The sequence below is a fragment of the Choloepus didactylus genome, chromosome 10 (genome assembly GCF_015220235.1).
Source record: "Choloepus didactylus isolate mChoDid1 chromosome 10, mChoDid1.pri, whole genome shotgun sequence".
NCBI lineage: Eukaryota > Metazoa > Chordata > Mammalia > Pilosa > Megalonychidae > Choloepus > Choloepus didactylus.
In genome coordinates, this window is record NC_051316.1 from 90,546,892 (window position 1) to 90,571,318 (window position 24,427).

The following is a 24,427-nucleotide window of genomic DNA, read 5'->3' on the forward strand; positions in this document are numbered from 1 at the left end:
AGTTAAATATTTCCATCCTATGACCCAGCAATTCCATTCCTAGGTAGGCCCCCCCCCCAAATGTGTACATACACGTGTGCACCAAAGGATGTGCGTACAAATGTTCACAGCAACACTCTGATTAACGGCCCCAAACTGAAAACAACCCAAATGTCCATCAATAGGAGAACAGCTAAACAAACTGTGGTAAAGCCGTACAATGAAGCACTATTGGCAAGAAAAAGGAATGAACTACTGAGATACGTGAAAATGTGGATGCATCTCACAAGCCTAAGGTTCAATGAAAGAAGCCAGTCACAAAAGATATGTACTATATCATTCCATTTACTCAGAGTTTAAGAAAGTGTAAAACTAAGCTATGGTGATAGAAATCAGAACGGTGGTTACCTCTGAGAGGGGGCTGTGATGGGAAAGGGGACAGTAGGAACTTTCTAGAGTGACGGAAATGTTCAACATCTTGATTGGGACTGCAGGCAAAAATCCCCAAACAATATCCTTCAGATCTGTGCATTTCATTACATGTAAATTAACTTTAATTATTTTTAAAATTAAGGGGGAAAAAAGGAAAAATAAGGCGTGAGAGAAGAAGGGAATTTTGTTCCCCACAATATGGTAGACCAGAAAACAACAACAAAAAAACCTATAAAAGTTGAATAAGGTATCACAAACATCCTTTTAAATGCACAGCCAAATGACCAAAAAATGAGGGAAATCCACAGGGGCCAGAAAACAAAGAGGGAGGAGAAAACCTGAGAGGATGTGGGGCTGGAGCCATTGAGCTCTGGGGCATTTTCCAATTTGTAGGAGCCACGTCATTGGGTTCTAATGGCCCAGGAAGCAAGGAAGTTGGGGAGGCAGACCCCAATATCAGGAGGAAGATGATAAGGAAAATAGCTTCCTCTACACATGAACAGTCCTGTTCTCATGAAGATTTGGGGTTTGAATTTATTCTACATGCAAGATGAGAACCTAGTTGTCCTGGGTTTGGAGTGTCCTAAGGTGCCTAGTGGAAACAAAAGCAAATCCTCCATGGAAGGACGAACTCCCAGCCCTGAACACACTAGGACTCCCACACATCAAGCTTTAAACAAGACGGAACTCAGAATCCAAAATTACAAAATGTGCAGAAATAAATGACCACAAGGGAGAAATTACAATTTCTGGGATTGGCATCCTGAGGACTTCAGTCTCTGGAATTATAGTTTACAGAGCATGAAAGAAGTATGAAAAGAAGGCATCCTTTGTTGAAAGCTGGCTCGCTTATAGGCTGGTATAGGGCCGCTGGCTGCATCCAGACTTGTGAATCAGATTTTTGTTTTTGTTTCAATTTATGCAATAACAAACATTTGTAACCCGAGTGCTAGCAGCTCAGTTGTTTCCAAACCCTGTGGCTGTGAACTTAGAGTAGTGGGTCTGGAGTCAGGCTGTGGAGCTCAAACTCAAGCTCTGACACTTATGAGAGGTGTAACCTTGAGCAAGGCACTTGACCTCCGTGTCCTTCAGTTATTTCTTTATCTGTAAAATGGGGATAATAAATAACAGTACCCACCTCTTAGGTTCCTTTGAGGATTAAATGAGAAAATCCAAGCCGCATGCCTGGTGCCTGGCCCATGCAGGCTTTCAGTAAAAATGGCAGCTGTCTTGATTCCTCCAGAATGCAGATTAACATGGCGCAGACTCATGGGTTCCCTTGTTGCCTCCTGGCAGGATTTCCTGCTTTGGCTGAATTCTCGACCTCTGTAGCTCCCCAGCCCTCCCGTCCCGCAGCTGGACGCTTCAGTCTGCCCTGCGCTGACCTCGGTGTGGGGCTGGGGCCACTCTTCTCCTTTCCCCAAAGCACCACAAGCACGAGGCTGTTGGGCAGAGCAGACTTTCACCAAGATCGGCGGGAACAGATGGGATTCCTCGCTGCACCACACTGACAACCACTTTCTATGCAAGAGCGAGCACCAGCCCCAGTGCCCGCCCCAGGCCCCCACCTGCCTGGGTGAACTTTGGTCTTTTCCTTCCTCTTTTGCTCCTTCTCTGCCTCTCTTCCCGCTGCCCTTCAACCTTTCCCCCCTCCAGCAGCTTTTGCCAAAACCAAATTTATCCCTGGGTTTCTTGCTTCTCTTCTGCATTCCGCCCTCTTCTTCCTGACCAACCTTGAGCTGAAGTCCAGCTTTTCACACCCAAATAGTCCATCAGGGTATTCTGCTGACTTGAGAAAACGGTTTCCCCCCTAAAAGGAACTTCCAGCTTCTAAAATAACAGCTTTACCTTCCTGCTATGAACTCATGGACTCTGAGTTGTGAGGATCTGCAAAGGGTTGGTGACACGAAGACAGAGGAGGTGGACACGGTCCTTGCCCATAAGGACCACGTAAGTCCCGTAAGGACTGCGTAACTCCCCTCCTGGGTTACAGCTTTAGCCTTGACATGGCCCGGCCTTGACATCGCTTCTCTCGTTACATCTGATGAACACACCAAAGGTGCCACACACAGCCCCCCAGTGGACTCGGGCACAGCCCCAGCCACCCATGCACGATGCGTCCACACAGAGGTGCACACACACACCCACATGCGCTCGCTCCATGCTGATTCTCGCCTTTGATTGCAGCCTCTAGTCTGTCATCACCAGTCAGTGTCGACAAAGCAAAATAAAAAATAAAAAGAAAGAAATCCACCCTGTCACTTGCACTCTCCCCTCCGCACCCCCCACACTCCGGCTTAGCAGCCCCCACCCCCGCCTTTGTATTATGGGTTTGTCAAGGTATGTTGGATTCTAAATTAAATGTCAGCCCACTGTACATTTCTGGCTCCAGCCGCAGAAAATGAGGAGCTGGTGTTGGAGACCATCCAGTTGTTCCGCTCCCCGTGCCTAACCGTGAGGGGTGACAAGCCCATTGAATCACTGCACAGTAGCTTTCTATGCCACGGAAGTCAAGAGAAATTTATTTTTAATGATAAATGTGACTGTCAGAGTTAAGTTGAAACAGCTTTATGGTGAGAGCCGAGTGCTCTGGGCACAGGATGGGGCAGAAGCTGGACAGATGGGGGCGAGAGATCCTGACCTCTGGTCAGTCCCCCAGGGCCCGCAAGGCAGCCACACTCAACAATCGGTCCACGTTTGCCAAGTTGCCACCATAGGTCAGCTTGGCAGCACTTGCTGGGTGTCTCAGGCCTGGCTTTAGTAGGTATTTGAGAAAGAGAGATAGGCTCCAGCGGTGCACAGACCTGGCTTCAAACTCTGGCCCCATCAATTGCTGTGTGATCCTGGGTAAGTCACTTAAACTCTCTGAGCTCCAGGTGCCTCCTTTTTAAAATGAGGATAGTAATAGTACCCAGAGGTTATTGATGAGAATTATGTGAAATAAGGTGGTATCAGTAAACAAACTGAATCCAGCAGAGGACAAATGTTTACTGAAAGGTAGCTATTAATTACATCATGTTATTAATACCACTGTTACACTTACCTTTCTGAGTCAGTTTCCTCATCCATAAAGTGGGGATAACAATAGCTCCCACTTATTAGGGTCACGAGTAAGATAAGGAGTGCCTCGCACAGAGCTCAAAGGATGGCAGCTGGTCAAGGGGACAACATCCCTGGCCACTCTGTCTTGTCCCCTTCATTGACTCTCTCCCTTTCCATCCCTCAAATGGTGTGCCTCACTGCCCGCGCTCTACCCATTCCCTGCTAAGAGGGGACCTTGCGCCAGGCCCCAGGACCCCAGCAGCCATGTTTATTACCACATCCCCCCGCCCAATTGGGCCAGGGTGCACACCTACCTCACCAGGGGTAGCCATCCCTGGTCAGCCCGTGACCTGTGATTGCTATGTCCTGGCTCAGAAGGATGAGTAGGACAGATCACAGCCCTTCTCTCTGGAATGTCAACTAAAAATCCCAGATGGAAGTTGCCTGTTGGTGGGGCCATCACGTCTGGGTGGCCACAAGCAGACAACTTAGGAAGGTGAAGAATCTATGAGTTAGAGAGAGGAAGGTAAGTAGATGTAGAAAGAGCAGGCAAGGGCCCCAGGGCAGTCTGGGGTCCAGTTCCATGCAGCCTGTGGGTCTGGGGTTCCAGCTCCCCTGAGGTCCTGGCTGGTCCCAGAGACCGAATACCCCTAGGGGTCTGGGGCTAGCTGGAGAGCCCTGATCCCTCCTAGACCAGCCTGCTGAACACTCCTGGACTTGTTCCTGGGGCCCTGTGGCCAGCAGCCTTGTCAAGGTAGGGTAGGAGGGCTGTTGCCCTGTGGAGTCGGCTGCATTGTCTTGCACACAGACCTCAGAGTGGAGGGCAGAAACAGCACTCACTCTTGGGATCCACTTCCATCTCATTCCCCCTCTGCCATAGCCCCTGATAGGCCAAGAAACAGGGGACAGCCTTCTGCCTGCACCCCAAGACAATGCCCCAAGTCTTAGCAGGTGGGTGCGGCAGGTAAAGTGCTGAGCTCATGCCAGTGCTGCATAAGCTGCATAAGCACCGACTCTTCTCCAAGGTGCTGAGCAGAGGCATCACTGCAGAGGGGGTGACAGGGTGAGGACTGCCCCCCCCCACCTCCACATTCCACACCCCCAATGGCAGGAAAGTTGAAGAACCTGCAGCTGAGCAGGTGAGATGACCCGATAGCGAACAGTGCCAGGAGGAGCCACTAGGTGGCCCCAGCTTACCTGTCCAACCTCCCTTCTGCGGGCCTCGGAGAAGATGCTCCAGTGAGTCCTGCTTGCACCCGGCTCACCTGGGCTTGCTGTTGTCGACTTTCCGCACTCTGCCTGTGCTTTTGCAGCTGGCCGCCTGCGATGCCTTCTTCCCATCCATCCAGATGCTCCCAGCCTTCATGGCCCAGCTCATGCCCCACCTCCTCAAGGACACCTTCCTTGACCACCCTGGGGAATATATCACCCATGGCCTCCATTGGCCTCTAGCATCCTTTCCCTCAGATCCTCAGTTAATTCAGGGTCTCTTGGGGCGATCCTTTGTCTGTGCATAGACATGTCTAGAGTTTACACCCTGTCCCCAAACTGTGCAATCACAGACTTGCAGTCTCTCAGCCACATGCCAGTTTCATGCCAGGCATTGCACAAGGGCCTACAAACCTCACAAGGGTGAGGGAGGGTCAGAGAGAACATGAAGTCTGCCCAAGATCACACAGCTAATTGCAGCCGTAAAGTTCGAGCCCTCATCCTGCTGTAGGCATTGTGCTTTAAAGAGGGGCACCTTTTCTTAGAACCTCACGGGAGCCCTTCTGAAGAGAGTGCATTTAACCCTTTGGTGCACATGGGGGAAACTGAGGCTCAGGGAGGTGTAATTGCTTGCCCAAGGGCTAAATCCGGAGGGCCCTTCAAGTCACATCCTGACTCCCTTGCTTAACCAACAGGAAAGGGGCCCAGGGGGGACAGCTGACATCCAGAAAGAGCCACGAGGTCAGGACTCGAACCTGGTCCCCCCCCCCCCCCCGACTCCTAGCCAGTGCTGTGGGACCCTCCCTTCCCGCCATGGGCTGCCCCCTCGTGTGCTGCGGAGCTGTGGTTGCAGGTGAACCAGTCGGGCCGCCCTGGAGGGAAGAGGAGCTGCAGACAAACAGCCGGCCAGTCGTGAACTGAACGTCTAGCGGGTTAGTGAAAGTCTCTTCAGACGGTGGGTCCACGAGTCCCCCGCTCCAGTGCTCGCCGCCCAAGACCGGACCACGCTCGGCCTAGGCGCAAGGGGGCCCAGACATTCCCGCAGCCTGCCTCGCCGGTGCCCGGCGCGGAAAGGGCCGGGGAGCAGGACGCGGATGGGACGACAGACTGGCAGCCGGTGGGGGAGAGACGAAGACGGTGCCAGAGAACAGAGTGGCGGTCCAAGGCTCCCTGGGAGCCGGAAAACAGCTTCGAGGAGAAGCGCGGGGGGGGAGGAGAACGGGGGTGTCTATTCAGGAGCTGGGCGGGAGGGAGAGAAGATAGGGGGCCGCAGAAAGGACGGGGGAGGGGAAATCGGCCGGGAACGCGGCGTCGGGCCGTGTGGGCGCCTCCCGGTCAGAAACCACAATAACAGCTCGTTAACAGCGCAAATTAAGGACTTTCTGTCAATTGCTTCCGAAGGCTGCTCGGGGCGGATTAAATGCTTTTAAAAGTGTCGCTGGTGGGAGGGGGCACCTAAGAAGTACCCCCCCCCCCCCCGGCGCTAAGAAGTACTCCTCCTCCCAGGCAGAGGAGGAGGCGGGGGCTGAGACGGCGCGGGGCGCGCCTGGGAAACGCGGGCCATCGGCCGCGAGCGCGCGGGCACAGCGTGGAGCCGCTCTTACTCGCAACCGCAGCAGCGACGGCTATTGCGGCGTCGGGGACCCTCTTCAGCCCGCGAGGCGGGGTCCGGAGGAAGGAGGTGCCGGGGTGGGGGGTGGAGGGGGCGCGTGAGGCTCCCAGGCTGGACGCACTTGTCCCGGGGCCCGGACAGAGACCTCGGAAACCCTCAGGGGACAGACCATCGTTGGCCCCGACCCCCAGCCCAGTCCGGATCCCAGGGTGAACACTGCGCCCGGAGCTCGGAGGGAGCCAGGAGGAGCGCGGCGCCCACTGCCGGGAGTTGCCCGACGGCCTGGCGAGGGCGCTCACGGGACCGGCCGGGGCGCTGTGCCCTCGGTGCACGGTGAGTTCGCGCGAGTCTGGCTCGATCGGAAGTTTGTGCAGAGCCATCGCTGGGGGGTTTCAGGTCCCGTCCTGGCGGTTTGAGGCCTTCCTCCCTGGCCACAGTGGTCTGAGCACCAGAGTTCTGCTTCCTTTAAATCTTGACCTTTTTTGAGGTGGAGTTTAACTATCTCAGTCCGCGGTGTGTGTGCTTTAGAGCGGTGGTGGGGCGGGGAGACCGGAGGAGCAAAAGAAAAGGCAAAGAGAGTTCGAGACCAAAAGACACGCAGATTGAGAAGAAGGGAGGGAGGGAGAGAGGGAAGGAGGAAGGGAGGGAGAGGAGCGCGCAGGAGGAGGCGCGGGAGCGGAGAGCGGGGACGGCGCGCAGCGCGAGCGGCGGGCGGGTAGTCGGCGGCTCCCGCGCTCGCGTTCCCGCTCCCGCTCTCATCCGCACTCATACCCGCGCACACAGTGGCGCACACAGACACACACACACACACACACGGCTCACGCACACACGCCCGCTTGCCCGGGCCGCCCCGGCGCGGGGCACCGAGGCAGGGACCTGGAAGGCAGAGCGCGTCCCGCGCCCGAGCCCGCGCTCACCTCAGCGCCTCTGCGCTCCGCAGCGGCGCGCCTGGCCGGGCGCCCCCGCCAACCCTGCCGGAAGATGGTCAACGACCGGTGGAAGACCATGGGCGGCGCTTCTCAACTTGAGGACGCGCCGCGCGAGAAGCCGCAGGTACGCTTGGGTCGGGGGCATTGGGCCCAAGCTGTTGGCGAGGTGGTGGTGCCTCCCGCCGGTGGGGTGGGCGTTGAGCCCGAGGGCTGGAGTTTGGGGCGCACGGTGGGGAGGCCTGGGGCGGGGCGAACGCCCTCCTCTCCTCCTCCCCCCGGCAGAAGCTTGAACTCCGGGTTCAGGGTGCAGATGGCGCCACCGGCAGAGATCCTTGGCGCACACGTGTACGAAGGGGCTGGGAGTGGGGGGGCAGGAGACTGGCCTGTTAGTTCGTTCTGTGACAACAGAGAAATCCTGCCCCTTGCTGTGCCTCCATTTCCTCACCTATATAATGGGCATCTTAACCAATTTCTAAGTGCCCACTCTAGGCACAAGTCTGTGCCAGGTGCCTGGCACCAATATCCTGAGCTTCAAAACCAGGACCTGAAGCCCTGGGTCTTCTCTGAATCCTCATGCTTTAGCCAGGGCCCCCATAGAGTTGGAGAGCCATAAACATTCATCTAGTATAGGACGCTGGATATTATGATTCTAAGGCTTTAACAGTCCAGGAAAGGAAGGCTCAGAGAACGTCAGCTCCTGCCTGAAGCCACTCAGCTCTGCTGGGATTTGAACTCTGGTCTGTGCACTCCAGGGCTGGTTCATTCCACCCTCCTTGCTGCCTCTTCAGGAGTGGTGGAGTCGGGGGTTCTTGAAGGGTGCCCGGGGCTGTGGCCCCAGTTGGGGTTGAGAGCAGCTCCAAGGCTGGCCAGAGAGGCGGCTGGAGACGGGAAGCTGAGACAGAGGGACAGCTCCAGGGCTGCCCCAGGCGGGGTCTCCAAGGGATTGGGACAGGCAGGCTAGATGAGGAGGTCCCACTCACCAAGGAGAGGAAATAATGGGGCTGCCCATTTAAAATTTTAAACTTCTTCCAGACTGATGTCATTGAGGAAGGCACAGTTCGTGTTTGCAGCCGTAGCAGGGGGCAGGGCTTGGCGGCCCCTCACTCTCAGGAGCTGCAACCTGCTTGTATTTCTGGAGTGACACTGCCATGTTGTGGGGACCCAGCCCCCTACAGTTTGCAAAGCCCTTTCCCATCCTTCTGTACCACCTCACTTTCCACTGACCAAGGATGTGCCCAAAGCAACAGCATGTTAGCAGAAGAGCTAGGATTCACACCTGGGTTTGACCCCAAGCCTCTCCCAGAGCCTCCCCAAGGGCAGACTAACTCCTAGTTCAGGGCAGGTCCACACCCAAGCCGTTCCCAGAAAACAAATCACCTCCTGCTGAGATCTGACTTTCTCCGCCCTTAGCGAGAGCAGTCCCAGCTCCTGAACTTGTCATTCAAGGCCATCCCAAGCCTGGCCCATTCTCTCTTCCCTTTAGTCACCTTAGAAGTACTGACCATTTTCCAACCCCGGCCCCCACAACAGGCTGTCCCATCTCCAGACCTTTGCTCATCTCATTTTGTCAGTGTTACCAAGCTCCCCAGCACACACACACACACACACACAAATCTTCACTCAGGAAAACCCTACATATACTTCAAAACTTAGTGCAGACCTGGCTCCAATGCCACCTCCTCTGGGAAGCCTTCTCTGATGCCCAGCCACTGTGCCTGGAAGTCCCTGCAGCATTTAACCTGTACCTCTCAGCTGCCCTTATCTCACTACCTTGTACCCCAGCCCTAAGCACCCATCAGGAGCTTCCTTTTGACACTCAGTCTTTCTCCCCCTGGACCCAAGCCCCGATGTTACCATGCAACCTGTGGAAGAGTGGAAGGCATTTGCTGAACTGAATTTTATGGAGTCCTGGTTAGGCGGCGCCATGGGAGAGAAGGCAGCAAGTGCTGCTGTGTCTGGAGGGGAGGTGGCTTCTGGGGGGTCTGTTTGAAATGTGGCTTCAAGGCCTCCTGGGCCAGCTCCAGCCTCCCTCTGCTTGTCCCTGGGGGCATAGATTCCAGTTGCCACCAGGCCAGAGCCCAGCAATCAGCCCCCTGGCATTGGAGGCAGAGCAAGGTTGAGGCCCCAGGGGCTGGGGCCAATGTCAAATACCGCCTCTTCTCCCCACCCTCTTGGAGACACATGTTGCCCCCTCTGCCAGCTCTAGGCTTGTTCAAAACTTCAGACAAGAGGCACGGTCTTTCCTGTGCCCATTGTTGAAAGAGGGAACCTTGTCTCACCTGCCCACATCTGGGTCTGCCCTCCCCTGCTTTCCTCCCTGGCTTCTAGTATCTAGGCCATTGACATGCTATGTGACTCTGGGTAACTTATCCCGCCTCTCTGAGCCTGGGCTTTGTCATCTGTAAAATGGGAGCAGCAATCTCTGCTTCCTCCTCCTTTCACAAGCATTATTATTGGGTCAAGTGATATACTGGTGTATGTTGCAAACTGTAAAGCACTGTGCACCTGAGAGGAGGATCGTGTTCAAAGCAGCCTGTCCCCTCTCACAGGTTGTCAGTTCTGGTCTTTCCTCTGCCCACCAGGGAATCCAATCATTAGCTCCCACGAGAAGGGCAGGCCAAGGTTCTGTAACGCGCACTTCCTCCGGGGGAATAAACGCTGATGCCGTGCTCAGCACCAGTTGTTCTCACATCTACCTCGTCCATTTCTTAGTTACAGCCACCCTGGGACGTTGACAGCAAGGATGATTAACCCATTGGACAGGGTCAACCCATTTGACCCAGACGAGGAAATCAAGGCTAAAATAGTCGGAGCTTGGACCTGAATCTGGGTCCTCCTGGGCAGCAGATGAGCACCTCTGGGGGAGAAGAGGCTGGCTGTCCTGTCCACTCTGCCTGGTGATTCCCCAGAAGAGGGCCCTGGTGTCAGGGCTGTGTGGTTCTCAGGGCACCCACTGTCCCCACTGCCAAGGAAAGGCCTGCGTCCCAGTGCTGCCGTTTCTGGGAACTGCCTCGGGCCGCCTCTGTCCCGGCCCTGTCTGCCTAAGCATCTTATTTGCTGGGTGAACTTGGACAAGTTGCCTGACTTTCTTAGAGTGTCCCTTTTCTACCTGCAAAATGAAGGAGCTCTCACACCCTTGGGGCAGGGAGATGATGGTGAAATGATATTTGCCAGGAATTTGGGATTGCTCAGATGAAAAGGTCTAGAAACAGACATGATTTTTCTAGTCCCTGAGTGTAGGGCAGAAAGTTACCCTGTAAACGCCTCGGTCAGGGGGCCCATGTTTCTGAGCAGTCCCCAGTCCTCACTGCCCTAGGGGAAAGTCAACATTTGTGGCTCAAGGCCACCCATCCCAAGCAGTGTGTTTGTTCTCTGATACTTTCAAAATGTCCTAAAAACATTCCAGAAAGAAAAAAAAGAAATCTCATTGGGAAGTTCTTCCTGATGTCTGACCTAAATACCTTCTGTATTTAATTCATTTAACAACTATTTGTAGAGTCCCTACCTTGCACTAGGAGATACAGCCCCAAACCTGGCAGATACACTCTGGGCCTCAGGGAACTTAAAGTCTCGTAGGGGAGACAAACTCACAAGTCAGGTATTATAAAAAAAACATGATGGGCACTATAAAGAAAAAGGTATATACCTCTTTCCGCTTTTTCCCTGGGGTTTGAGTTGAAGTCACTAAAGAGTCACTGTGTTAGGCATGAGTTGGGGGAAGAGAGTGAAACAAGAGAAGCAGAGGCCCACAAAGGGATTACAAGTCAAGGACTCCTTCCTTCAGTTGTCATTTCCCGAGACCCTCCTCTGGGTGCCATCCTGCCCCATGGAGCTCTTTAGCTCAGTGGTGTGGGGTATGATGGGGGGGGCAGGGGTCAGGAGTCCTGAGGAGGCTCCTGGCTCGGCCAGGGGTGGGGGGGTTGAAAGGAGGGCTTCCTGGAGGAGGTGATGTTTAAACCAAGACTGAGTCAGATGCAAATGTATAGTTCCAGTGAAAGGAGCAGCATATGCCAAGGGAGATCAAGGCATGTTGGGGGAATGAAAGGAGGACAGGGCAGTCAGAGAGAACAAGACAGGGGTGGGAGTGCTCTCAAGAGATGAAGCTCAGGGAGCAGGAGCCTGCAGGTGCCCTAGGCTGCAGGGATCTGCGGGGCCTACTCCTGAGGCTCTGGTAGCCCTGGAGGAGTTTAAGCTAGGAAGTATCCTGGTCTGCTTTGCTTTTAAGAAAAGTCCTTGGCTGCTGGGTGGAGAATGGTTTAGCGGGGCTGGGAGGCGGCAAGGCCATCATCAGTGATTCAGAAGCAGGTGATGGGGCCGGGACGGGGCAGGAGAGGGAGTGTAGGCAGAAGCAGGCAGAGGGGTCAGAGGGATTGGAGGAGGCAGAGTGGACAGCCTGGTGACTGGCTGGGGTGGGGGGAGGGAGCCCAACTTTGGAGGGGGCAGCTCGGGGACTGGTGCCATCCTCCGGATTGGGAAACTCAGGAGGGCTTAGGTTTGGGGTGGTTTGAGAGATCCTGTTTTGGGCGAGAGGCCTGGGTGCACCATCCAGGAGGCCAGGAGCCGTTGGGGAGGTGGGGTGGGGGAAAAGACCTACACAGGTAACATCTGGAGACACCCCACCCCCACCCCAGAATGGGCCCAGAGCCAAGTGCTCCCTGGAGAGAGAGAGAGCTTGGGGAGCTTGGGGCCTCCAGGAGGGGGACAGTGAGGGCAGCTCCTGTCTCTTTGTCCCCTTGGACGTCTTCAGCCACTCCTGGGACCATCCTGGGGGCCTGAGGCTTTGGGTGCCCCTCTGCATGGCTTCCAGCAGGCCAGGGAGCTCTTCAGAGCTTGTGCAGAAGCCTGCAGACCCTTTCCTTAAGTCCCTGGGACCTCAGAAGAGCAAGCAGAACAACCAGCCCTCACCTCCAGGGGGTCTCCAGGACCCAGGGGGTCCGAATTCAGCCCCGGCTGCAGCAGCAGATGCAACCTGGGGAGAGGTGAGAAGGAATCCCCCCAGGGGTGCTGGGTGGCCCACTCTCCTCATTGACCCCACAGGCCACACCCCTGCTCGGTACTGACGGCCCCTGCCAGGCCCCAGGCCACACTCACCCACCCTGCCCTTGGTTTTCCCCACCTGAAGCCCCAAGACACGGTTCTTTCAGGATGAACAGCTGTCCTGCCTTTGGCCGAGACATCCATCTGATACCAGGGCAGCGGCCCACACCCTATCCAGCCTTGCCCTGCTCCCCGTGGAGACGGGAGGAGGGAACTTTCTTCTTCTCACTTTCATCCAAGGAGTGTGGTCGCTCAGTCCACCCTGGGGAATACCAGGGGAAGGCTCCCTTAGAAAGTAAGGAAGAAGGGGACCCTTCCACCTGAGCCCTCCTTTCCTCCCTCAGGCCCCCAAAGCTGCCTCTGGGGGCTGGGGACGTGGAGGAGGCAGCCTCAACAGATGTCACCCCACAATTGGGGCATCTCCAGGGCTTCAGGCCTCCTGCCTCCACCCTGGCACGAACGCATCTTGTCCTCACCTTGACCAGGGCTTCCTAGGAAGCTGTTGACCCCAAGCCAGGTACTGGGGGTCACATGGAACGAAGCCAGCTTCCTCCAGGCAGTTAGTGGTAGAAGTGGAACTTGAACCCCAGTCTCCTGACCCCTCTGGAGCCACGCAGCCTTGGGATACCTTCCCAGTCTCCCCGGGGGCTCCTTGCCCTGGAGGGGCAGGGGTGTCTGCGTGCACTGCCCACAGGTGCCAGGCTGTGCACCCTTGGCCAAGGCTGATTAATAAGCTCCAGCCCCACAGCTAACTCGTTGGGCTGCTCACCCTTATTATCGCAGGCAGATTTCTTCGTGAGACACATAAACGACAGACCATAAAAGCGAACAGTACATCTTTAAGGTGGTCTCTAAAGACTAATTCTCCTCTGCTGAGTGGCCTGTTTCATCTCCAAGCTCCACCATCCCCTCCCCGTCCACCTTTCCTCCGCAGACCCCCTGCATCTTTCTCCAGCCCCTCGCCTCCTCTGCACCTCTGCCTCCCCACCAGGGACCTGGGTGTGGGTGGAATGAGGGTGCCCGATAGGGCTGGGGCCCTGGAGCTGGCTGGCCTCTCTGCCAGCTCATCCCCCACCCCGCCAGCCAGGAGACCTTAATGCCACACGGTCTGAGGATGTGGCTCACAGCCGCTTGGGGCAAGGTGTCTCTACAGATGGATGTACTTGAAGAGTGAGCACGGCAGGGCCTTGCTGACACAGAGATTTGTCTCTGCAACCCAAGTCATGCTTTAGCAGGGGGAAGAGCAGAGCAGGATGGCTCAGAAAGCAGCCTTGGCACGGTGGGTACACTTCTGGAGCCCCCCAGCCCTGGGTGCCAACGGTGGCTCTACCCCTGCTCCCTGTGTCGCTGGGGGTGAGAGCTTTTTCTTTTCTGGGTCTTGGTTTTCCCATCTGCAAAATGAATTCAACCATAGTGTCAACCACAGGGGGTTAGTTGACAGGAGAGTGGTAAGTGTTCGAGGAGTGACAGTGGAAAGGTGGTGCCCGCTGGTCTGGAAGCTGCTGACCCACGGGTGGTTGGGGATGTGGAGTGGCCTGGAGGTGGCCTTCACTCCATGCCACTCTCAGAGGTGGGCACAGCGTCAGAGGCCATGGGATTCAGGGCCCAACAGGGAGGGCATGAGCCTCAGCCAGGACCAGCACTGCGGACCCCGGGAATGCCACACCTCTCCCCAAGGCGGCATTGTCACCGAGACACGATAGACCAGACCGATCCTTCCTGCCTTCTGTCTGTCCTTCCACCCATTCACCTTTCTTTCCTTCTTTCCCTTCCTCCCTCCTTTCCTTTCATCCAACAATAAGCCATCAGGACTGCTCTGTGCCAGGCAATGAGCAGAATATATTCACCAGGTCCCTGCCATCAGGGGCGTCACAGTCCAGGGTGTTTTCTGGACCTGGGATTCATCAGTCCCAATCCCCAGAAATTGTGTCCTCAGCTTTCATCAGATTCCCAATGGAATCTGTACCCTTTCAACCTTAAAAGCACAGGACATGGGACATAACTTGTCCACTGCTGTCTCCTCAGGAAATGGTCCAGAGCCTGGGTCTTGGTGAGACATAGTGAATGTTGAATGGATATTTGAATGAATAAATGAATGAATGAAGTCAAAGCTGATGACTATCAATCTTGATAAGCATCACCGTAGGGGGAGCATAGAGGACCGTGGGAGCATGGAGGAGGAGCACTTCCCAAGCTGGGAAAGGGGGAGTGCTGAGACAGTCAAGGAATGCTTCCTGGAAGAGGTGTCTTGTCTCCACTGAGACCTGAAAGAAGAGAACAAACTAGGCCAGGGTAAGGGGAGCAGGGGAACTGGATGTTCCAGGCAGAGGGAGCGGCATGTGCAAAGCCCTGGGGGAATTAAAGCATTCAGGTCTGATTGTGGGTATAGACGTGTGTTCCACCAGGAGTCTTAGCAGTGTGTGGAGAGAGAAGGGTGGGCAGTGAGCTCTGGGGGAGCCATCACTGCAGGGACAGGCCACGGAATTCTCCCGTCATCTTGCCGGCAAAACAGACTCCTTCCTTGGTGCCAAAGAGAAGATTCAGGAGTTACTTAAAGAATTTGGATTTATGGGGAAGAAGCTGTTTGCTCTACTGTATTTTCTCAGTAGTAAGATACAATGATGCAAGAGGCATTACTATTTTATGCATCACTAAGAAAGAAAAAAGATGTCAATTACAATCGTAAGAAGTCCCCCAATGTCAGTGGTGTTAAAATGTGGAAAAGGGGAAGATACATCTCAGCATCAGTGACACACAGAAATAACACTTTGGGTGGAAAAAAAAATCACTTCCAGATACAGTGTGCACATTGATCATGAGATAATAAAAATGGCTAATATTTATTGCACACACACAGTGTGTCAGGCATGGCTCCAAGTGCTTTAATATACTAACTCATTTAAAGATACATCTCAGATTCAGAATGTTTAAAGTGCGGAGGGAAAGTGTGTGTCTCAGAATTGAGGAAATTCTGTTGTAGAGGGCGCCTGGGTGGGAGGCTGGAGTCCAAGCTCTGATTCTAATATGCTGAGTGACTCTGGCAAGCCCCTTGCCCTCTCTGGGCCTCAGTTTCCCCATGTGCAAAACGCTCAGTGGTTGCTTTCCAAGCTCCCTTTGGACTGTGAGTGATTCAGTGCAGTGGATCTGGGCCCCCAAAAGCTTTTGCTCCCAAGTTGTGGTGCCTCGTATGGATTGGGCACCTGCCAAGTGCTTTGGGGAGCCCCACCCGATTTGATTACAAGCTACACTTCAGCGGCAGCTTCCTTTGTTGGTAGGACCCCGCATAAGAGACCTGATTGTGACCATGTCTGCCCTGCCTCCGTTTATTCCCTGTTCTGGGATTCACAGCCGCCAGCTGCCTCAGGCCTGGCCTCACCGGAGGGAGGGAGGGAGGAGGCCATCGCACCGCAGCTAGCTACTTGGTGTTTGTCCAGCCAAGAGAGAGGGATGGGGAGAGGGCTGCTCCAGTGGCCACTCAGCCCTTGGGACTGGGAGCCAGCCTCATAGGCCTGCAGAGGCTGCTGGGGACCCGTGGAATGTGGGTGCTCCATTTGGAAAGACCTGTAGCAACGGGCACTCCTGACCCCAGGGCTCTCCTTCCACTGAGACAGTGGCGTGATGATTTTTAACATCGTTGCTGCCATCATGACAGCTCTCTTCCTGAGTCCGAAGGCATGTACCCATGTAATCTCACTAACCAGGACAGGTGGGTGACAGGTGGGGAAACGGAGGCCCTAGGAGGTGAGGTCTTTCGCCCAAAGCCATGGAGCTCGAAATGGCACGCATGGACCTGAATCCAGTCCCGTCTGGCTGTAAGGCCTGAGTCTTTGCCTCTAGCCTGACCAGATCAGGGAGGGCTCCAGGGATAGAGTCCCCCAACCCACCCACCCACCCTCGGAGTCCCCGGCCCCTCCCCGGCTCACTCAAACCTCAGTGCCTACATGGTCACCAAGGCTCAGCCCCAGCAAGAGCACTGGCTCTCTCAGTCCCTCCTGCGTGTGGCCCGGCAGCCTCAAATACTTCAGGCATGAGCGAGGACATTCCTGAGTGCAGGCGCCATGTCTGCAGTTTTGTGCCGCATCCTCCCATCCGCAGGAGCAGAGGAGGAGCTGGGGGGTGGGGTGGGGGCTGCACAACTGGCCACTGTGCCCACACCATGTGGGAAGGGGCAGAAGCAAGGGCAGCCCAGGGAAGGTGGCTTTCCATCTGTCTGTCCCACCTCTTCACCCCTCCATCTCCGTTTCCTTGTATCTCCCTCTCCATGCGTTTCTCTTGCTCTTCCGGGCCTCTGGCTCTCTCCATCTTCTCTCTCCTTCTCTGTCTCCCTGCGCCTCCTGCTCACTCACTCTGGCCGTGTCTTTGCGTGCGTCCTTGACTCTCTGCCTCCCTCTGGAACACTCTTCACCATGCTTGTCCCTCATTGCTCTCTCTGTAGACCCCACCCCACCCCACCCCCCAAGAAGAGGGTCCTCTGAGCCGTGTTTGGGCCTCACAAAGGCCAGAGACCTCAGCCCTGGGGCTCCCTGGGCCTTCCCCAAGGAGCGGAGCCCGAGGCCAGGCCCACCTCTAATGCTGTGCCCCTTCTCTCTGCCTGTCTGTCCGTCCGTCCCTGCGTCCCTGTGCCCCGGGCTGGCCCGCAGCGGCCGAGCTGCAGCTACGTACTGTGCACTGTGCTGCTGTCCCTGGCTGTGCTGCTGGCCGTGGCCGTCACCGGCGCTGTGCTCTTCCTGAACCACGCCCGCGTGCCCGGCACGGCCCCCCCGCCCGTGGTCAGCACCGGGCCGGCCGGGGCCAACAGCGCCCTGGTCACCGTGGAGAGAGCCGACAGCTCGCGTCTCAGCATCCTCATCGACCCCCGCTGCCCCGACCTCACGGACGGCTTCTCCCGCCTGGAGGGCGCCCAGGCCTCGGTGCTGCAGGCGCTGACCCAGCACCAGGCCGAGCCGCGGCTGGCGGGGGAGCAGGAGCAGGCGCTGCTGGACACGCTGGCCGAGCAGCTGCCCCGGCTGCTGGCCCGGGCCTCGGAGCTGCAGGCAGAGTGCGTGGGGCTGCGGAAGGGGCACGGCACCCTGGGCCAGGGGCTTAGTGCCCTGCAGAGTGAGCAGGGCCGCCTCATCCAGGTAAGTGGTAGGTTCTGAATCTCGGGGTCCGGGCAGGGGGGTGGGGTTGCTGCCATTGCATGCAGGCCCTGTGCTGGGCACCTGATGTCCATGACCTCCCTCAATCCCTAAGTGCCTGGGACAGAGGGGCTCTGATTTTTCCCATTTACAGATGCACAAACGAGGCTCAGAGAGGTAAAGTCTCTTACCCAAGGCCACACAGCTGCTGAGTAGCTGCTCAAGCACTCAAACCCAGTTTCTCCCCTGCCATGCTGTTCTACTAACTCAGGGTGTTTCTGTAACAGTCTGTGGCACCCAACGGTCAGGCCAAATCCAGGGCTTGAGGGGCCTCCCAGGCTCTCCAGGACGCAGATGAGATTCAGGGGAGGCAGGCCATTGCCTCCATCAATGGACAAGCAAATTGAGGCTCAGGGAGGGGATGTGACTTGCTCAAGGTCACCTGGTTGGGCAGTGGCAAGCCCTCACCCCATCTGTGCCCCAGATGGGGCTAAACTCCCTCTCCCCAGCTCCCCCCACTTCACTGCCAGGCAGTGCCCACGGCTTTCCAGGAAGGAGAGACCAGGCGAGGGAGCCCAACCAGACCCTCAGCCGGTCACAAGCCGCCACCTCCCCTCCGTCCTTGCCCACCCAGAGCCAAGCCAGGTCCCTGCAAGCCCCGGTTAGGTGTGAGTGAGGAGGTTCCAACATTGGCTCAGAGACCATGCCTGGAGCACCAGCAAAAATTTCCCCTTTCTAGGATCAGGGATTTAGGACCAGCTCATCTGCCTTCTGCTGTTTTCCAGAAGAGAAAACTGAGGCTCAAGAAGGGACAGTGATTTGTACAAGGTATAGAGCCCAGATCAGGCCCAGGATCTGTCCCCCCAGCACCGTCCAGCCACCAGCCCTGCAGCACGTCACCGCTGTGACTCAGATCCTTAGCAGATGGGATGCAAGTCCCCCACCCCCACGAGCCCCTTCCACCCATCTCCCGCCCAGACCCCAAGGATGACCAGGTTGTCTAGTCACCCGACAGCTCGTGTGCAATGGGCCCTTTCCCTCCCTCTGAGGGCTGCAGTTGGAGAAATTACCATTCTCATCACCCTGTCTGGGTGACTGATGGGAAGGCAGCTTCCCGCCCGTGGGGTGGTGGGGGGTGCTGAGCTGGCCTTCCTGCTGCCCCTCCATCTGCAGCTTCCTCAGCTGTTGGCAGCAGGGCCTGCGAGACCTCTGGACTGCCCGAGAGATTCAGGCCCCCACCTCGCTCTCCAAATTGCTTGGCCCTCGGTCAGCTCAGACTTGGCCCACAAAGGCGCTCACCCCTACAGCTGGGGTGGGGGTGGGGGGGCTCAGAATTCCCCTGCCCCACAACCTGCTCAGAGCCATACACCTCTTCCTGCAAAACGAATAGCCTCTCTGGGGCCCAGGAGTGTGCCGGCTCACCTGATATATTTACTTCTCCAAAAATGTTTAATTTGACTCATTTCCCACAGACTCAGGGTGATTTCAGAGACAATTCGTCTTTGCGTCTTGTTCAGAAGCAGCCAGCCATGGCTTTAAGCTAACCAGATGCTCAGCTGATCCACACAGACCTGGGTTTCTTAAAGGGAAACCCTTGGGCACCCTGGGTCAGAATTGCCAGGGACACTTGTGAAAAGGCAGGCTCCTGGGCCCTGGATCCACTTGGTGGGATGGGAGTGAATCTGCACTTGAATTAGCACCCAGACTCTCAGGTGCACCAGCATCTGAAGCCACTGTTTTGGGAGCAGATGTGTGGGGAGCTTCAGCCTTGAGGGTTTGAGTCAGGGATCTGGGATCCATTCCGGGGTCCACCACATCCCAGCTGGGGGCCTCAGGCAGGTGCCTCCCCCTCTCTGGGCTGGGTTGTCTCACCTGTAAAATTGGGGTAGCACAGTACACACCTGCCGGGATTCTTTGAACTCCTGGCTGGGCAGGGCTTGGCCTGGTGTCTGGTGTTTGAGAAGTGCCAACTGCCTGCATCATCAGCATCTTTTAATATTATGGTGGAAATTGATTTGTAAACTGAAGTTGAAAGCTATGGGAAGCCGCCACTTAAAATCCCTTTTATAACAGTGATGATGGGAACCACCATTTGCTGAGCCCATACCGTTTGTCCTCAAAGGGTAAGGAGGATTCTTTCCCCGTTCTACAGAAGGGCAGACTGAGGCTCGCAGCAGCAGAGCGCCTTGTCTAAGCCCAGTTTCACAACTGCTGAGGGCCCGAAGCAGCAACTCTGGTTTCACTGCCCCTAAAAGTGCCCGGTCTTCTGGCGCATCTGTGCAGCTCAGCGAGCAGGGACTGACTTCTCACTAAGTTGGGTCATGTTTATACGTTCATTTTCAACTTGAGTCATTTGCTTGTTTAAACTATGTCTTTCACACCCATTAGCAAGAGGGGGTCCTGGCGGAGTTTCCCGCGTGTGTCTCGGCTGAGCCAATTCAGAAAGACAGGTCTCAGGCAGGACAGAGGGGTGCCATTTAAAGCACCAAGCCCTAAGCCCGAGGTGATCTTTTCCTCCCACCTCCAATGGGGCCGTTGATAGGACACTGCCGGGAAGCACCGGGAGAAACCCAGCACCTTCCCCGACCCCTCCCTGCCTTCCCCTCGCTGAATCACCTGCCTAGCGGAGGGGAAACTGACAGGGAAACAAAGGGCTTGGCAGGGCCCCTGCCTCCGTATGCGGCAGAGAATCATATTTTGTAAACGGCCAGCGCTGACAGGTCCTGTGTGTAAAGACCCAGCAAGCTCCAGGCTCGCTGGCTGGCCGGCTGCAGTCTGTCCGTGACCCTGCCTTCCCCTCCACGGGGTCCCACAGCCTCCCGGACCACTGGGGTGGAGGGTCGGCAGGCCCCAGACCCTTCAGGCAGAGGGCATGGCCAAGAGGTTTGGGGAGATGGCGCTGCCCTTGATGAGGGGTCGGGGACTGGGGACTGTGATGGCGGGAGGAGGAGGCGGGAATGATCAAAACAGACAGCGCTTAGGAACCACTCAGGACCTGAACACTGTTGTGAATCTCCTCCCGCCCCTCGTTTCCCTGCCTTCCAGAGGAGGAAACTGAGGCTCAGTTCTGTCGCTCCCCAGGGTGACATGGCTGCTGAGCGGGGAAGGGAGTTGAAGTCAACCCAGGCAGGCCACACAGCCCGAGGCCAAACCACTGCTCACCAGTCCGGCCCCCACCCCTGCCCCCAGCCCGGGATCTCTGCACAGCCTCTACCTGCCAGGGACCTCTCTCTGTCGGCCTCAGTTTCCCCATCTGTCACAAGGAGATGACAACTCAAGGCCCACCTCTGTGCAGCACTGTGGAGGGCCAGTGAGGTCATGGACATCAGAGAGCCAAGGAAAGTCAAAGTGGTGTTTGCCTGGGGGTGGGATGGGGTGGGTGGGGCAGCATTATGCTCATTCCCGGGCCCAGCCTGCAGCACAGGGACCTGCGCAAAGGCTCAGGCCCCTCCCCAGCTCTGGGTCCTCACCTGTCAAGTGCAGATCAGCCATCCCTACCATCACCACCTTGCAGGAGGGAGCAGAAGAGATTGCAGGGTGAGGATGTTTAGTAACCTGGAAAATGCCAGACAAATTCACATAAGGAGAGGGACCGTGCACCGAGGGCCCCCAGCATGGGCCTGGGCTGTTTTGGGACTTCCCACATGTTATCACTGGTTCTGATAACAATCCAGCTGGGAGGGCACATTAGCCACTCTCTCAGGTAAGGAAACGTGGTCTGGTTGAGCCACTTGCCCATGGCCATGTAACTGCTAAGTGGATGAGTTGGGGTTTGCCTGATGCCCGGTGCTGCCTCTACCTGCACAGCAGGCCCTCTGCCAGTTCACTCTCACCTCGGCTGCATGCAGGGAAATGTCTAAGGAACAGAGCAGTGGCCCCCTGTCCCCTGAGCGCTAGTGGTCCCTGACCAGCCAGCTCCATCAGAGCCTGGCTGACCCCTCCAACCACCTTGAACTGGGATCCTGGGGCTGGAGCAGAGCTGGGGCTGCCATTAGGTGGGAACCAGCCTCGGGGGAGGGCACAGGTGGTACAGGAAGGCATCCTGGCAGGGGGCGTGCCGGGTGCCCCCACAGTCCACCAGAGCCCCTACCCACCTCTGTTCACCCCTGTGCCATGCAGCTTCTCTCTGAGAGCCAAGGCCACATGGCTCACCTGGTGAACTCTGTCAGCGACGTGCTGGACGCTCTGCAGCGGGACCAGGGTCTGGGCCAGCCCCGCGTCAAGGCCGATCTTCAGAGGGCACCTGCCAGGGGGTCACGGCCCCGGAGCTGTGCCAACGGTGAGGGGGCGGCCTTCCTCCGGTGACTTGGGTGCTAAGCCCTAGGAAGTGGGAAACTCTGGGGTGAGATTTGCCCTGCAATGAGCTGCCAGGGACCCAATGCCACGACTGCCCATGCTTTGTCCCTGCAGCCCCTGCCCCTTCCCGCACAGCCAGGTGAATCCTTGCTCTTGCTTCCTGAGGAGTCACTGTGGGCCAGACATCACTGAGCATATTATCTGTGTCCACCCAGGAAGCCCTCTCTCACCTCTACAATTGAGGGCTCCTTAAGCCCATTCTCCTGATGAGGACAGTGAGGCTCAGAGAGGGTGATTCACTCACCCAGACTCACACAGGGAGCAGCAGAGCCAAGGCTCGAACCCAGATCTGACTAAGAGCCATACTCTCGACCACACGAGGCACTGCCAGGTGGATAGGGACGTCAGAGAGAGGGAGGTGGGTGGACACAGGGTCCCAGGCCCCCAGCCCATGACGGCCATGCTGACAGCCCTGCCCTGGGTCAGGCTCTCGGCCGCGGGACTGTCTGGACATCCTCCTGAGCGGGCAGCAGGAAGACGGCATTTACTCCATCTTCCCCACCCACTACCCGGCTGGCTTCCAGGTCTACTGCGACATGAGTACCGACGGCGGCGGCTGGACGGTGAGTCTCCCGGGCGCTCAGCCAGGCCCCGGCTTCCTTGCGGCTCCGCAAATAGGGGAGGCCCTGGGGCGACCCAGGAGGCTGTTCCTGCAGATGAGCCGCGGGTGCTCTGGGCAGCCTCTCACCCAACCCTGCCCCAGTACCTGTCTGCCCCAGCCTCCCACAAACCTGGCCATAATCTGTAATCTCATCGACGAACTCCATACCCAGAGAAACCTGAGATGGGAAAAGGTGGAGACAGTGAGTTAACCCTTGGGGTGGCCCACCTGGAGCAGACGTCCGGCACATCACCTGTTGACCGAGCCACCTGTGCTCCCTGGGCCCCCAGCACTACCGGAATTCACAGCGTTTTTCACTGGGTGTCGTGCAAGTCGGGGTAGGGTCCTGGGTTGAAACGTGCTGCTGAGAACCTATTGCTAATATGAGATCAAGGGCCAACGTGTGTGGACACCTGGCTTTTTTATTTTTATTTTTATTTTTATTGTGGTAAGGTACATATAACACAAAATTTTCCATTTTAAGCATTTTAAAAGGTACAATTAAGTGGTATTAATTATATTTGTAATACTGTGTTACCATCACCAGCACCCATTATCAAAACTTTTTCATCTCCCCAAACAGAAACTCTGTACCCATCAAACAATAACCCCAGTTCCTCCCTCCCCACTGTTGGCCTCTTGTCTATTTTCTGTCCTGATGAATTTGCTTATTGTGGGTATTTCATACAAGTGAAACTGTAAACTATTTGTCCTTTTGTGTCTGGCTTATTTCACTCAGCATCATGTTTTTAAGGTTCATCCGTGTTGCAGCCTGTCTCAGAACTTCACTCCTTTTCATGGCTGAGTAATAGTTCACTGTAAACACGTGTTGCATTTTGTTTATCTGTTCATCTGCTGACGGGCACCTGAGTTGTTTCTACCTCTTGGCTATTGTGAATAATGCTGCTATGAACACTGTTGTACAAGTATTTGTTCAAATTCCTGTTTTCAGTTCTTTTGGAATGTACCTCAGAGTGGAATTGCTGGGTCATATGGTAATTCCATGTTTAACTTTTTGAGGAATGGCACTGTTTTACATTCCCGCTGGAAATGTACAAGGGTTCCAATTTCTCCACATCTTTACCAACACTTATTTTCCATTTTTATTATTATTTTATGATAGCCATTCTAGTGGATGTGAAATGGTATCTCATGATTTTGATTTACATTTTCTTACTAGCTAATGATTTTGAGCGTTTTTCATGTGCTTGTTGGCCATTTGTATATCTTCTTTGGAGAAATGTCTATCCAAGTCTTTGGCCCATTTTTTGATTGGGTTGTTAGTTTTCTTGTTGAGTTAATGCTTGACTGTTTTAGTTATCCATTAGTTGCATTGGGATGGGCCTTCCTGAATGTTCTAGAAGGGGGATGAGTTTGTGTGGCATGTGGAGTGTGGGAGGGATTGCTCCAAGCTGGGGGGCATGGGAGGGAGTGGAGATGGTGAGAGCTGGTCATAGTGCATGTGTCGGAGAAATAAAGTGGGGGCACAGCTGCTTGGTGCAGAGACCCCTCCTGCTTCCTGGTGAGGATCTATTGCGATTTCCCTGGGCGTCCTGGTTCCTGCCTGGATGGGAAGTGGGGGCAGTGACAGGTCTGTACCTCAAGTTGAAGGACAGGGGAGGAACAGCTCCCCTGAAGTTGCCCTGGAGCTGAGAGAGATGTGGTGGGACAGAGGCCCCTAGTTTAAACCATCCCCCAGGGAGTCTCTGGATAGCCAATATTTCAGGCTTGTGGGCCTTACAGTCTCTTACAGTCTCCAATGATTTTGACAGCCTCTGTAGCAACTCCTAACTCTGTGTTTGGAGGGCAAAAGCAGCTATAGATACAATGTAAATGCATCGGCTTGGCTATGTTCTAACAACTATTTATGGACATTGAAATATGAATCTCATGTAATTTTTCTGCACCATGAAATCTTCTTTTGATTTTTTTCTAACCATTAATAAAATGTTAAAACCATTCTTAACTCACAGGCCCTACAAAAGCCAGCAGCAGGCAGGATTTGGCTCATGCGCCATAGTTCGCTGAGCCCCATTGAAGAGCCAGGGAATTACTGACAGTGGAAAATGAGCTTGCCATTCCCATCACCTCCAAATTGCTAGGGTTTTGACCT

At 55.6% G+C, this 24,427-nt stretch overlaps 1 protein-coding gene across 1 annotated transcript in view; it reads left to right on the forward strand.

Annotated features, from left to right (window-relative positions):
• The first annotated feature begins 6,414 nt into the window (after positions 1-6,414).
• FIBCD1 (fibrinogen C domain containing 1) overlaps positions 6,415-24,427 on the forward strand; it is a 38,021-nt gene continuing 20,008 nt past the window's right edge. The window contains exons 1-5 of the mRNA XM_037797363.1: positions 6,415-6,607; positions 7,215-7,327; positions 16,881-17,360; positions 21,477-21,636; positions 22,140-22,276. Coding sequence (XP_037653291.1) covers positions 7,256-7,327; positions 16,881-17,360; positions 21,477-21,636; positions 22,140-22,276 — 849 coding nt within the window. The 5' untranslated portion in view covers positions 6,415-6,607; positions 7,215-7,255. The remainder of the gene's footprint in view (positions 6,608-7,214; positions 7,328-16,880; positions 17,361-21,476; positions 21,637-22,139; positions 22,277-24,427) is intronic.